Raw genomic sequence first — 16,126 nt, 5'->3', positions numbered from 1 at the left:
ACTACTCTGTGACTCCTGAAAGCTCATGAAATGATTGTTTTAGTGGATCTGTGCCAGAACTTCATGTGAATCTGCAGATTGTTTAAAGATTTCTCTTGTATTTCTTTTTCTCCATGAAAATATTCCCAGAACTGCCCTGACACAATTATTTATTTCCTTCTTAATCAAACCTCCAGCAATCAAGAAAACCTCTGCTTATTTATTTTACTCTAATTGGACAATGGTGAGCTCTTTGTATTTTGAAAGATTTCCTTTTTAGAGAATGAGTGTGGTCCTTCTTTATACAGGCTACAATGTGCCCCAACCTCCTCTGATGGCCACCAAGGACTCCTGACCTCCTACATTCCAGCCATCAGGGGTCAGCAACTGGGTGCCGCACTTGTGAAAAAGTTGTTGACCTCTGGAAGGAAGCTGGTGTGGAAGCAAGTGTTAATTTTCAGAATGTGACTGGTTTGATAGCAGCAACCTCATCTCATCTTGATGTCTCTTGGAATGCTTTCTGGCCAAGGGGCCTAGAAGTCATCTGTCATCACTGGAAGCGATGCAACAGCTTATTCTTGCATCTTTGCATTTCTCTCCTGCATGTGAAACAAAACATCCAACTCCATCCTCCTTTCACATTCAAGTTTTCACGTGTTCAACATTTGTCAGGGCCTTCACCTTGAATGACATGGTCAACACCAAGAAATTATACTTCACATATGGAAAGTGAATAACAAGTCCATGTCCTTTTGCCTTGTGAATTAGCTGTTGTAAATTTAAAACTAATTTACATTTGGAGTGTGATTATTCCTGAAACAATATTTATAGACACTTAAAATGATTACCCTCCAAAATCCACAAAAGGGTTTAATAACACACTTTAATATAGTTTCATAACCATTTTAATACAGATATATAATTATAATTATCAATGTACCTATATCATCCAGTATGATAAAAGACTATCTTTGAAATGATATGGTGATTAATATTTACAGTAAAACAAAACGGGAACATCATCTACCCAATATTGCTATTTCATCCACAAAAGATTTAAAAGAAAATCTACTAATATGGTGGTGTTATCTCAAGCTATCAATAACAAAAACAAAGATGCTCTCCTTATTAATACATGTGGATATAGAGCATTCCTTTCCACGATTCCTGCAGAAGGAAAGGATTTTTTATTCCTTAGATTATACCAAGCACTAGTGTTGGGATGAACACACTTTCAGAATCTTTTCCCAAATCTTCGCAAAAATATTCATATATATAAACATCTTACAACGATACACCTATTGCAGATATTTTATGTCCCTTCATACCATTTTCAAATTTAAAAATCAGTACTAGTTCGACAAACTGCTATAGAACCCAGAAGGAAATTTATCAACATCCTTAGAGTACACCTTGTGCAAATTCTGTTCAAACATCATATTCCCCTAAATATTTCACACTGACACTAGTTAAAAGTAAAGAGGAAAATCAGGAGCTATACCATTTAAACTAGAAACAATCCTGATTAGCAATAAAAGGAAATCACACACAGTCCTTTTTCTTCTTGAAAGTTGCTTAGGTGAGGGGCCAACACATCACTTTGGTTTCTCAGCAGAAGGGGAATGCACCTCATCACCCTCTCTTAGCTTTTTCTAGCTAACTTGCAATATTCTATCAAAGCTATTTGTTTTGAACTACTAAGTCATGGTCACATTATTTTAGGTTTTTTTTTTTAATAAAGCTGTTTTCATTTCTGTGGTTCCCAGGTTAGAATGCAACAGAGGTTAAAAGTTTTATAGTTCCTTTATCATAATTAGTATCTTCCTCCTTAGTCCTCCAAGAGGACCTTTATTGTAATGGGTTTTGGCCTTTGCACTACAACCCCCAAAAGACAGATTGCTGAAGATAACCCACTTAAATTCCTTACCCGGTTATTTAACACCATAAAGGCTCTAAACCAATCTGTTTAGGGAAAGACCTAGACAAGAGACAAGGTTCAGGAAGGAGATTTCATTCTGCAGGAGTTAGAAGATGTAGGTAACATAAATGCCATCTCCTTACATACAGAGCGTGGGTTGGGAATCTCAAAGCTAGTGCCTTAAATTAAAAGCCAAACTTTACATAAATTCAAGAAACAACTGGCAATATTATTCTTCTAGACTTAAAAAGATAGATATTTCTCACTGGAATCACAGAATTTGAGATGCATTTATTCTTCTTTTCACCATGTCATTCGTATCACACATTCCTTCCCTGATGAAAACTGGATTTTAAAAATGTTTGTAGAACATTCTTTAATGGTCTAGTGGATAAAGTAAATAAACTAGCAAAAAAATCAAATTACTGGAAATTCATTCTCTGTGGCTGAGTAGGTACAACTCATGTGTCCAATGGAAAGTGAAAAAAAAATAAAGAAGCTTCTCCTCCACCTTCCTTAAGAAAACAGCAATTACTATAGGTTACAAGTTTTATAGACCCAAAGTCATATAGTATGAGTAGTAAATAAAAACCAGCAGCAATCCAAAGCTAATCCTTCATTATTACAAATATTTCAGAACTAAGATAAAGACTTCAAATGGATTTTGCACTTTTGATTTTTTCAAACTGTGTCCAAGAAAAACAGAAATCACAAAAATTTATATGCTGGTTACTCCTGGTTATCAACACTCAAGTATGGAACTGTTTAGAACATTTTTCTAACAAATTAAGCTATAAGTCTTTGGTTAGTATCATGCCAAGTTTTAAGTTTACCACTTTATTTTTACAAGAGTCTGAGAATTTGGGCTAAAAATATGACATGTGTGTCAACACTACGTGCCACTGGATGAATCAGGATGAACAAGGAGAAATAACAGAAGCTGCAGTATTCAACATGCCTTGTATATACAGTCTACATACATACAGTCTTGCCATGAGAAAGTTAAAAACCTCAGTAAGTCCCTTTTCTTTTATATGTACATTTTAGAAGCTACAGATAGTTTCTTTCCACATCGCTTTTAAAAACTACGTCTGACAGATCCAAATGTAGTTCAACGTGGAGGCTTCATCAGACCATATGTGCAGACACTTGAGATGATGACAGAGTTAAGCTTCCTAGGGTCCTAGAGTCAAAGAAACTCTGCTGACCCCCACTGCTAAGCAGGTGCACTCCTTCCACGGGGGGCAACATCTGCCGATCAGTCATGGTTCCACTCGGTGAGGATCCCAAGAAACTTCCTTGAGAAGAAACAATTTTCTCAGGACTGGCAGCCAGTTTGGGGGATGTGGAGAAGTTATATCCATACAAAGCACAAGGACTGTGTAATCTGAAAGTGTTGTAAGAACCCTGATGGGTCTGGTTGGTAGCAAAGGCATTGCCGGAGGGTGAAGGCATGATATACTGGAGCTGAGGGGACATTCCCGAAATCTGCATGGACAAGCTTGTCTGTGGGCAGCTGAAGGTGTCCCCATCAGTGCCACTCATGGACATGTTCACAGAGGTGCTGCTGCTGACGCCCACATAGGAAGGAGTTCTGGGTGGGGCGAAAGTCTCGCCGGACTGGTTGGTGAGTCTGTTGTAAGTCTCCGCCAAGGACGTGCTGTATCGGTTGAGGGCAAGGCCTGAACGGGCGCAGGTGGAATAGTCAGCCGGAGCCAGGCTACAGAGTTGGCTGGAGTTGGGCCCCAGATGGAAGGCAGGAGAGGAGCAAGAAGAACCAGACAAAAGGTGAGGGTGGGTGGCAGGGACGCCATTCCCAGAACTTTGGAGTAGGGTGGAAGAACTTGCATTGCCTAGAAAAGAAGTTGAAATGTAAAGAACGACTCCACAGCCATGTTTTCCTTTTAATGTTGACAATATGATGAGACACAGCTTGTTACAAAGTGGGGGCTGGAGTGAGGTTTACAAAGATGAACAGAAAATGGTATTGGTTTTTAGGAAATTTGTAATTTAATTGAATTCAGATGGAAATAATTTAAACAAAGGTCCTCTCAGTATTTTTAGGATAAATTATCTCTGTATATTTTTGTTAAATGATAGGACACTACATGGGATTTTTATATTTTCTCCCTTCATTAGATTTCTTCAAATTATCTTGTAATAAACTTCACAAATTCTGAATAGACCAGCAACTTTAAACAGTATGTTTTATCTCTCTCTGTATCTTATTCCCAAAGTCTAACTACCTCTTCCATTCATCCTTTACCCTTTCGTTCAGCGAACTCTGGATAAAAATATTTTCTTGCAAAGAAAAGGAAGCATCTGGGGGCCAGTACAGTGGTGCGGTACGCTAATTGTCTGCCTGCGATTGGCAGCATCTCATATGGGTACTGGTTCCTGTCCTAGCTGTTCCACTTCCACTCCAGCTTCCTGCTTGTTGCCTGAGAAAGCAGTAGAGGATGGCTCAAATCCTTAGGATCCTGCACCCATACAGGAGATCAAGAAGAAACTCCTGACTCCTGGCTTTGAGTTGGCTCAGCTCCGGTTGTTGCAGCCTTTTGGGGGAGTGAACCGGTGGATGTAAGATCTCACTCTATCTCTCCTTTTCTCTGTAAAATGTGGCTTTCAACTAAAAACTAAATAAATAAATCTTTTTTAAAAAGTACAAAAGGGAAGTATCTATAAGAGCCAAATGCTACAAGGTTTGCACAGCCTCAAATATATCCGTGGCCCCTAGCTAAAAGTTTGTGTATAAGCAATACGACTATCACACACAGTTTGCCAATGCATCAGAGCAACAGCTTAGCATTTCAAAAATATAACTGCCATACAGAAGACAGGTTGTTGAATCACGTCCTAACACAAGAACAGAGGTCCAGCAAATAAACAGACCTATGAAACTTTTAAGAAGGTAGCTGACCTTGCATCCAATCAATAACACTGTTGGTGGCTGACTCCCCACTCTGGATTAGCTGGCAGATTGATGTTTGCAAACCTGACAGAACTTAGGGGAGAAGAGAATTCCAAAGAGGTGGATAGGCTGTAAAACCTTCACTGGTGTAGCAACACTGTTTTATATAGCTTCTCAAAATAATCTATGAGCCAAATCTAAACAATGATAATTATCTGAAGCCTAGCATGTGAAGTTGTCCCTGGAAGTTGAAAGGATCCTGGTAAAAAGTCTAACTGCAAGCATGAACTGGGGATACTACTTATCATGCAGACCAGAGAGAAGATGCTATCCCTTTCTGCATAACTTGTCCCTGAGAGAAAATTAGCCCTAAAAGATTTAATCGAGAGTACCTAACCTTCTCATGTTAAAACCAATGAAAGCACCCTGACTAAAGACAAACTGATGAAGAAGGGAAGAAACAAGCTGGGAAGGAAGACTAAGACTACCATCACCAATTTCTTGTGAAGTATACTTGTCTTCACAGCCCATCAGGCAATCTTCAATTTGAATATGAAATTTAAGAATTAGATAAAAGTCTTGGGGCCACTGTTGTGGCAAGGTTGGTGAAGCCACTGCCTGTGACACTGGCATCCCATACGAACACTAACTCAAGCTACCTCCTAATGCACCAGGAGAAGCAGCAGACAAAAGACCAAGTATTTGCATGCCTGCCTCTCATGTAGGAGATCTGAATGGATCTTCAGGTTCCTGACTTCAGCCTGGTTCAGCACCAGTCACTTGAAGATCTCTCTCTCTGTTTCATTCTCTCTCTGTGTTAACTCTGCCTTTCAAATAAATAAATAGATAAATTAAGTAAATCTTTAACATGTAAGATGGCATCATTTACAAAAACAAGGCAAAGGTCTTGATTTTCAAAAGTTAATTGCAGTTGGATTGAAAGGTAAGGTTATTTTGGTATGCAAAAAAATTGAAATTTATGCATGCTTTCTTGAATAATTTTTATTTCTCATCAACCCTTTGAAAATTCCTTGTATGCATGGATTTCAAAAATATTGCACCTATTTTAATTTCATTTTCCATAAACTCTTTGAAGTACCTCATATAAACAGCCTAAAGCATCAAAGATTGAAGCTTTAACCATGACCATTATTATTACCAGGCCATCTCCATTCCATGCAGAAAACAGATGGAGTACATAGTGGAAAGATGATGAGGCCACCATTACAGGTGTAAATGACAACATGTACAGTTGCTAGTGCCTGGCATTTAGACACAAATGAGCTCCATGTATACCCAGGAGACTGTGAATTACCTTGCTTGGGAATTCCAGGGATATCTTCAAAGGTAAGAGTCCGTAATGAAGGCCGCCAGAATGCATATGACTCCACCAGGGCTTCCAAACCCATTCTAAATGGAAGGGTCAGGATGGGAGTGGACAAAGGAAGTTTAGTTAAGAGCAGCTGGAGCTTTCACTGGTAATAAGCATGTCAGAAAACAATAGCCATATTGATGGGACTTCCCACACTGGCAGACTATGAGGCTGCCATAGGCACAAAGAAATGCTTTGGAGATGGGCTACCATTCTATCACCAGGAACAGGAGAAAACAGAAACTACCCAGGATGCCTATCAGACTTCTCAGCAAACTAGTCCCACCTGCAGAGATGAAGAGCAATCGCCTTGAGCTAAGGAACTGAGATGAAGAGAGTCCACCCAGGCCGCTGTGAGTCCAAGGGTCAACTGTGATCTGGAATATTCCTTCTAATACAGGCAGGGTCACCAAAATATGACCTGTGAAACCACCTATGTTCTGCACCTGGGCAGCCAGTTGAGGAGATCACTCATCCAAAGAAACATGACCCTTCTCAGGGTCACAATCTCCACCACAGCTCATGCAGTCAGGCTGCATTCTGCCTTAAGCCACAGAAGGGCCAGGAGGGGGCAGCACCTGTCTCTTCCCACAATGTGTAGGTGGTGAGAAGGTAATCTTACAGGGATGTCTAGTATGTGGAGGCAGTACAAGAGGTTTATAAGAAGTTCGTGGAAAATGTACAATATGAAAGCACTATGCATTTCAAAAATGTTTGTACCTAAACAAATACATCTTATAATTCCATTTCTCAAAAACTTTTTGAATTACCCTTGTAGTTTAAACATACTGTAGCTCATCATCAAAATTAATTAATTAAACATACTGTGCAATGTTATGTTGAAGCCACAACACAATTTAATGTATCACAAGATAAACTAGATATGGGAAACATGCCAAAGATATATTTTAAAGCAGAATCAACTACTCTATATATCTGAATAACCCCCTATACAGGAATTCAGAAGTTCCCTTTTCTATATCAAGTTCCTAATCCCCTAAGAAATGAAGCCTGTTAATCAACTAGTCTATGTTCAGGAACGTTAGAATTCACCACATGTTCCTAAGCAAGTTGTTAATCCAGGAGACACTGTGCTTTAAATGAAACTTACACTAGTTCTCAGGTATCTGATACTATTCAGACATCTCATGTGATCCTTACATATTTTTAAGTATCTTTGACACTAGGTATTACCTAATCTGATTTTGAACTATGAGCTAAAACTAAAGAAAGCCATATCGAAGCATCACACCAGCTACACAATACAGTGAAATTTGCCCAAACCCCTGTGTAACAGATATGTACCTATGAAATTATTTCTCATTACTTTCTCTTCTGTTTTCAGGCTTTACTTAGAGAATTTGCTTCCCTAGAGTGTGCAGGGTACAATGTTTACTAAGTTACTGATCTCTGTCTTCATTCAATGAGAAACAGATTAATCCCATCTTCATGACAGAAGATAGTTGTGCATGTGGAAGGGGTAGTGCATCCATGCATAGGCTTGCATGAATCAACACATCTGATTATGAGGCCATATGTGCACATGAATCAACTTTTAAGACACAGACTCAGGAGTGTGGACATGGGAGGACTTCAAAGAGAAGTTCCCTTTCCCTCCATAGATGCTAGCAAGGGCTGCCAAGGGGGAGAGCAGGGCACAAAGGAACCTGCACCTGCTTTACCTGAATTACCTAAGAGGGAAAAATAGACTCTGGTCCCTAATACAACTAAGATTATTTTGTACTAAAGACAATAGACTGGGGTCAGGAGAACTGGGCTGCTGACTGACAACACTCTAAAACTCACGGTGTGATCTTACCTTAATTTCTTCACCTCTTGGATTTCAGTTTCCCACAGAGTAACAATTAGACAACAAAAGCTCTGAAACCCCTTCCACTCCTGAATTTGTTTCATTTTAAGGGGTGGTTTCTAAATCAGACGTAATAGCTGTGGCTAAACTACAATTAAATCCAACGTAATAGCATACTCAGTGATATATCTTGTTAGCTAAAAAATATTGATTTCTAGGGAGTCTGGCAGGGTTCATCGATCTCAAAACTCCATGTTGCCTGTTGCACAATTTCAGAGGGCTTTTTGCACCAAATTAGACTTATATTTTAGTATCACTGTTCCATGAACAAACAAGTGAACTTATAAATGTTGGGTGCTATTAGCTGATTACCCTATATTTACTCTATTTCAATACAAATTATTATGACTTTCAGCATCAAGATTTTTCAAAATGTAAGAGACAGTTAGGAAACAGCTTTGCTTTTAAAAATTGCTTTTTATTAGGCCTCGCATGGTAGCCTAGTGGCTAAATCCTTGCCTTGCATGTGCCAAAATCCCATATGAGCTCTGGTCCCTTTCCCACCTGCTCCACTTCCCATCCTGCTCCCTGCCTGGGGCCTGACAAGGCAATAGAGGATGGCCTGAAGCCTTGGGAGCCTGCACCCATGTGGGAGACCCAGAAGAATCTCCTTGCTCCTGGCTTTAGATGGGCTCAGCTCCAGCTATTGCGTCAATTTGAGGAGTGAACCAACAGATGGAAGATCTTTCTGTTTCTCCTTCCCTTTGTAAATCTTTCTAATAATAAATAAATAAATCTTTAAAAACAAAGACCTGCTTTTTACTAACATATACATAAGTTTTGATGACGATCATTTTACATATTGAAGACACCAAAGCTGTTACAGCTAAAAAGTATTCACTGTACTTGGAAAGTTATTAATTATACAGATATCCACTGCTACATTGTGTGCTTTACAATGTAAGCTTTATTATACTTCAAATATAAATTTGTAAATCACATTCTAGGCAAAAGTTATTGATGCTTACAAATACATGAGCTATAAAGATGCTCTAAAGGTGGTATTTCTACACATGATCTGTTTTGAAGCTACTGATATTTTTCCAGAGGCTGCTGTTTCACACTGCAAGTTCCAGAAAGGATTTCAGATATTTTGCAGGAAACAGTTATAAAATATTTATTAGCTGAATCTGGACTTTTGTTAAAAAGCCATCATTTTCTCCAGTAATGGAGACTTACCCGTCTAGTCAAAGAAAAGATAAAAGGCACCTCCTGCAGGAGTGTAGCCAAGGCGATAATTTATACAAGATGCCTTTGAACCATTTCCACATTTTATCACCACTTAATTTATGCTATCAAATGACCAAGTTTATTTAGTAAAATTGTTATGTTTTTCCTGAAGTATTTAAAGAGAAGAAATTTTTGTACCTTCCTGAGTAAAAATTTTATAGGGTCAAAGCTAAGGCCTAACTGAAGAATGAAACTATTCTCAGCACATAAATTCTCTCTCACAGAACAAATGTCTTGTGGGAGAGCTTTTAAGGGCTGAAGCTACTGATTTCTATAAAGCAGGAGCCATAAATAGCCAGGAAGGGATCATTTTGAATTAAATCAAATCATTTTATAAAGTTTGAGCAATTGCACAAGTCCATGTTTATTTCTTGTCCTACTCCATTTGTTTACTTCATTTATGGAGGAAAATAAAAACAGAATTAGCTTTTTAAAAGAGTAACAACAGCACAGCAGGACCAGAAGTAATAAAGGAATATTATGAACTTTTTCTCATGGATTTTTCTCTCTGTCAATATGTCAAAAAACATTACAATACCCCTCCATGCTCCCCAAAACATTACACTGTCCACCATGTCTTACATATTATTAGGTTATTTTAAAGGAAATAACAGAAATTTGACATTAAAATTGACCAAATTTTCTCTTTTTTTTGTATCTATCATTGAAAAATATTAAAATCAAATTTTTAAATGATAAATGTTGACTGATATTCTGTATTCCAAAGTGAGAAATGAAGAAATGATCCGTGATAAACAAAAATTTTAAAAATAATTTCAGTGAGAAAAAGCACTGATACTTTATTTCACCGGCCAGAGAATTACATATAGGTCCAGCATGCTTTACCTGTAGCAAGATATTAACACCTGACACAAAATTTAAAAATCAAATTTTAACAGCATGTTAAGTGTTTAAATACAATTCCTTATTTACCACATCCCCATTAAAAACATTCACTGTTTTAGAACAAGAAAGAAACAGTAGCAAACACTGCAGATATCATGTCTACACACTCCTGAAACAGCCAAGAGGTAGGAAATATTCACATGGAACCTATCATTTTGACCTTACTATACCAACAGGTTTGGTAGTTTTTTTTTTTCACCAATGCCACTGATCATTTTTTTCACCCGTGAAATTTAAATAACCAGGTGTTTTTCGTTTTGCTCACATATTCAGAATTGATACAGAACTTGATATATGCAACTTGTAGAAGGCTCACTTACTTTTACTATAGATCTGAAACACACTTAAAACACTGAATTTATTTCATACTAAATGAACTGAGAGGATAAAAGCAGCGTGACCTCCCAGTGCCATCAATAGTGATGTCCTTGCAAGAGAAACCAATCAACATATTGGACAGCCTTCCTGATGTATCGACTCCAAGCCTGAGTGTTGCTCTCCTGGAATTCTAGCGTTTTACAAAATTCACTTTTGTTTTTAAAAAGTGAACTGAAAGCAATGAATACTCTTACATGAATAAATACTATTCTTCTAAAGCAAAATTCATAAAAATTAGTCAAAGCATTTATAAAGACAGAAAAGGAATCAACCCAAAGGTACCCTTAGCTTCCCCACTGAGTGACCATTTCAGGTTACTAAATTATGGTTCAGCTTGTATGTAATTTTTAAACAACTATCAGTCACTAAGGTAACATAATGGAAGCTATGCAATTTTTTCTTCACATTGAACTAAAAAGACATAAAATAATTTAACATAGAGGATAACTATTGAAATACAAGGATTATGAAAAAGTTCATGGAAAATACAGTTAGAAGACAAGAGTTTTGGGTGAAAAAAAATTGAAATCCATGTATATTTTCTCACTAATATCAATTTTCCATGAACTTTTTGAAAATCTCATATTAACAATGCTTTCCATGGAGAGAATTTAAGAGCTAAGCCTGCTATTCTTACTGATCAACCAACACTAAGTTAAAAGTCACTCCAGTCCTTGTGATTTCTTGTTGCATTACAATTCTCATACTCAGGAAGTATAAATTTCATCAGTGTGTAAAAATAAAACAGAAAAAGTTATGATATTTAGTCTCTAGAAGCATTGAGTATATTCTGAGAAATGAACTGTCACCTACCTTATCCGATTAATTCAGCTGAAATTATTAAAATTCTAAATTATTCTAAGCCTGTTTTCTCTCTAAAATTTCAAATGAAATTGTCCCTAGAATCGAAGATTCTTATTTCACTTAGATACAGTGCACATGTATCAGCATTAATACCAAGTTTTCCAGGAGTATTAGACAAATTTGCAGAATAAAGATTGTCCAAATACTTAAGAATGCTTTCAAGAACATTTAAGTTAAAACCTTACTCTAAAAGGGCATTTGGAGAACAACAGTCTATTGCTACTTTCTAACCTATCAACAGTTATTTTAGAAAATGTTTCGGGCCCAGTGCTATAGCATAGTGGTTAAGGTCCTCCCCTTGCACGCCCGGGATCCCATATGGGCACTGGTTCTAATCCCAGCAGCCCTGCTTCCCATCCAGCTCCCTGCTTGTGGCTTGGGAAAGCAGTCGAGGATAGCCAAAAGCCTTGGGACCCTGCACCCATGTTAGGAGACCCAGAAGAAGCTCCAGGCTCCCTGGCTTCAGATTGGCTCAGCACCAGCCATTGTGGCCACTTGGGGAGTGAATCATCGGACAGAAGGTCTTCCTCTCTGGCTCTCCTCCTCTCTGTATATCTGACTTTGCAATAAAAATAAATAAATCTTTAAAAAAAAGAAAATGTTTCACTGAAGTGCACTGGAATCAAATCATCTGAATAAATTTAAAAACCCTTGGCATACAAACTTGATGATCTGCTTTTTGATAAAAGCAATAGAGTTCAATTTACTGTTCAATTTATTGTAGCTTTCCCATTTACTAACTTAATACTAACATCATACAATACAATGGAAGAAAAAAAAAACAAGTGTGTGTTTGTGAGCAGAGCCAAGACAAATTTGGAAACTAAAGAATATCAGCTCTGTTGGCAATAAAGCAGTAATTTCATATTCCAGTTGGATATCTGAATTAGCAAGAAACCCTGGCATTCACCCTTGACAGAAACATCACTAAGCAAATGCTAAATCAATTTCAGAGCAGTTGGGCCATTGAGGCCCTTAGGTCTATTAACTCAGGACTTTTCAAGACTCCTTTAAAGCAAAGTCGTTCCTAAAAGCTTACATCTTCCCCCACTACATCATGGCTGAAAATTCACCTTAGGGCAGGCCACATCATTAAACTCTGAAAATAAATAACATCCAAGGTATAACCATCTGAGCAAATTATTTCAACACCAAATCAGTCGAATCTAACCATCTACTTTGGAATAGAAAATTCACAATAAATATCAAATATGCTTCCCATAATGGAATGTTCTTCACTGACACATACCTATTTCGCCCAGAGTCTCGGAAGCCTTTGGCAAATGGATTTCTGTCTATCTTCAGACGGGTAATCTGAAAGGTAGAAAAAAAATCACATCAACTCTCATATCAATGTCAAGTAAGGTTATTGCCAATAGAAATGACTGCAGATGTTAAGCATCTGCACAGCCCTCTCTTCCTCAGAACTAGATAAAACATACATTCCATTGATTTTCTGCTTCTGTACTATTTTCTCTCCTTTAGTCTTCTTTATGAATCTCAAAGTTGTTCTCAGTCATCTTCTACATGTGGAGACTGCATCTGGTCAAAGCACTGCAGGGACTGAGTAATCATAGTTAACCAATACTTGAAGGTCCAGACAGGATCATCATGTATGTACAAGAAATAAGTGTTTTAATCTTAACTAAGATTCCAATATGTTGACTCATAATCAGCTTCTTGTCCACTAAGATGCCAAGATTTGTGGAAGAATAACTTTTAAAATGTTCTAATCATCCCTGTTAATTTTTTTAATTGTGCAAAACTTGCTGAACTTAACACTAATAAATAGTAATCTGTTTATTACCAAATCCTACTTTGCCGGAGAAGTTAACAGCCTATTTTCTGGGAGACACATTATATTTTGTTTCCCAAATGCTTTGGTCTAAAGAAATCTGTTAAGGAACATACTTTTGATTGCTCTGCTTAGATAAAAGGCAAAATTTGCTGCAACTATTTACTGAAAAAACCTCTCTGGAAAATGATCTGCTGTCCCCTTATATAGCTTACCCACGTTCTCAGTCAAAATTCTGGACAAATGTGTCCCATATGATCCTATCTTAGTACATGGATAAAACTGCATTTTAAATAACATAGTGAAAGGATTTTCTAATCAATTCACATCCACCATTCTGTCACTGAAAAAGATTTCTTTATAAATCATTATAGCTCAATTTTACGTTCAAACAATATTTAAGCAATCTTAAATAAACATTCATTTAAAAATGTTAGAGTAAAAAACAAAATTTCTAAAAATCAAAAGTATATTTTAAAGAGTATAGATTTATATTCATATAATGATACCTTGTCTAAACAGAAATACATCAAAAAATACATCACAATTACTATCTTAAGTATTATTTTACTAATTTCACTATATTTATTGAGTGCATACCACATTTGCTTTGCTACACTATTCAATTATTAAGGTAGCTTAAGAATAGCTGATTGCAAATTCTGGGTTTTTCTTCCCCCAAACTGAGGTATAAGTAACTTTGCTAAGATCATACGATTACTTGCCAGGAGGAATGAGCTAAGAGTTTGGCTATGGAGTCCATACTGCTAACAAATAGGCAAGTACCAATTTTCTGTAACTCAAAATAGTAGTTAGAAAAAAACTTTCAAATGTATTTGCCTATTTATTTATTTGCAAGTCGGAGTTACAGAGGAAGAAAGAGGGAGAGAATATCTTCATTTGCTGGTTCACTCCCCAGACAGTCACAATAGCCAGAGCTCAGGCAGGCCAAATTTGGCAGCCAGGTGCTTCATCTAGATCTATCATGTGGGTGGTAGGGCCCCAAGCACTTTGACCATGTTCTACTGCTTTTCTGGAGTAGCAGCAGGGGTTGGCTAGGAAGTGAAGCAGCCAGAACACAAACTGGTGTCTATGTAGGATGCTGGTGTGTGGTAGGTTAATTTTTTTTAAGATATTTATTTTCATTGGAAAGGCAGTTCCACAGAGAAAAAGAAAGACAGAAAGATCCTCCATCTATCATTCTGGAGCTGAGCAGACCCAAAGTCAGGAGCCACGAGCACCCCACCCTATCTTTCTCACATGAACTTAGGGCCCCAAGGCTCTGGGCCACTCCCCACTGCCCTCCCAGGCCACAAGCAGGGAGAAAGCTGGATGGGAAAGGGAGCACTTGGGAACACAACCAGGCCCCATAGGATGCAAGGGCTCGGAAGTGGAGGATTAGTCAGCAGAGCCACTGTGCTGGCCTCTAATGTGCAGCTGTTGGAACTGCTATACCACACTATTGGCCCCAGCAGCCAAACAATCTAAAAGTCACTTTGATTGTATTTTATCAAATTCCTTTCTGATTTTCTGCCCTCTTAGACAACTTGTCAATGTTAGATAATTGTTGCTAGTCACCAGCATGTCATTGAAAGCCCATTGCAAAGTACTTCTGTACTACAGAGAGGGGGAGAAAATACAAATAACACAGGTATGCAGAAGACAAAGGTACAAGGAAAGACAATAATAGGTTATTAAAAGGATATTAAATATGTCCATTTTCTCCTTATGCATTATTTATTTTCCTTAAAACATCATTTTCTCTTGCTAGTACATTTTAAGTGTGTCTTCCTGCAGGATAGGAGGAGTGGAAAGGGCAAAAGGAGTTAGAATTTCAAAAATATGAGAAGCTAGGTGTGGTTCATTAATACTGACAAGAATACTAATATGAAATGTTAGTAACAGCAGAGGTAGGCACATAGGAACTCCCTGCCGCATAATTTTTGTTTTATCGTTTTCTGACTGTTTTGAAATAAAATGTATCTTTCTGATTTCTAAAGTTACACTTTATGTTCCTGCCTGTAACCATGCAGAGAACAGTAATTGTATGAGGGCAGGACAGCTCTGGTTAAGAACTGGCATGTTGGGCCTGGCGCAGTGGCCTAGCGGCTAAAGTCCTAGCCTTGAATGCGCCGGGTTCCCATATGGGCTGGTTCTAATCCCGGCAGCTCCACTTCCCATCCAGCTCCCTGTTTGTGGCCTGGGAAAGCAGGAGAGGACGGCCCAAAGCTTTGGGACCCTGCACCCACGTGGGATACCTGGAAGAGGTTCCTGGTTCCCGGCATCGGATCAGCACCGCACCAGCTGTTGCGGTCACTTGGGGAGTGAATCATCGGACGGAAGATCTTCCTCTCTGTCTCTCCTCCTCTCTGTATATCTGACTTTGCAATAAAAAATAAATAAATCTTGAAAAAAAAAAAAAGAACTGGCATGTCACTCCAGTGAGGGCAGCTGAGCCTCTCAGTGTGTCCTGCACAGACTCCAAAGCTACCAAGCAGCTCTGCAATAGAAATGACAACAAAAAGCATAAAACCTAACCTTTTAAACTGAGGTTTATAAAAGTGCAAGGAGGCAGAGACCTAAAACAACTCTGCTAAATATTAGGAATGTTTTAAATCTGCCACAGACTACACCATCTTCCAGTACAAGCTGTGCCTTATGAACTCACTGGAATTGCACTCTAGATTGCATTAAATATTTGCTTCTAATACGATTATCCCCATATGTGACACATGTAAATACAGCCTCAAAGACACACATATATTTATCCATACAAAAAATTTCACTTCATAGATTATTTCCAACTTTTGTAAAGTGGCCAATTTCTGAGATTACACAACTGCAGATCTCTCAAGCTATAAAAATATACATCTGCCTGTCACAATTAAACCATATCTTGAAAG

General features: G+C 37.9%; 1 protein-coding gene across 3 annotated transcripts in view; it reads right to left on the bottom strand.

Annotated features, from left to right (window-relative positions):
• Window positions 1-283: 283 nt before the first annotated feature.
• TBX18 (T-box transcription factor 18) overlaps window positions 284-16,126 on the bottom strand; it is a 33,206-nt gene continuing 17,363 nt past the window's right edge. The window contains exons 6-8 of one of the 3 annotated variants that reach the window (XM_004580420.3): window positions 12,678-12,742; window positions 6,124-6,218; window positions 2,448-3,750 (exon numbers count right to left, since the gene is read on the bottom strand). In XM_004580420.3, coding sequence (XP_004580477.1) covers window positions 3,026-3,750; window positions 6,124-6,218; window positions 12,678-12,742 — 885 coding nt within the window. In that variant the 3' untranslated portion in view covers window positions 2,448-3,025. Of the gene's footprint in view, window positions 579-2,447; window positions 3,751-6,123; window positions 6,219-12,677; window positions 12,743-16,126 lie in introns of those variants that run through there. The other 2 variants (XM_058661048.1, XM_058661047.1) reach the window with 2 other exon arrangements.

Source organism: Ochotona princeps, chromosome 1, assembly GCF_030435755.1.
Source record: "Ochotona princeps isolate mOchPri1 chromosome 1, mOchPri1.hap1, whole genome shotgun sequence".
Taxonomy (NCBI): domain Eukaryota; kingdom Metazoa; phylum Chordata; class Mammalia; order Lagomorpha; family Ochotonidae; genus Ochotona; species Ochotona princeps.
Note: the sequence above shows the minus strand (reverse complement) of the source record. Positions and strands in the feature narration are given on the sequence as shown.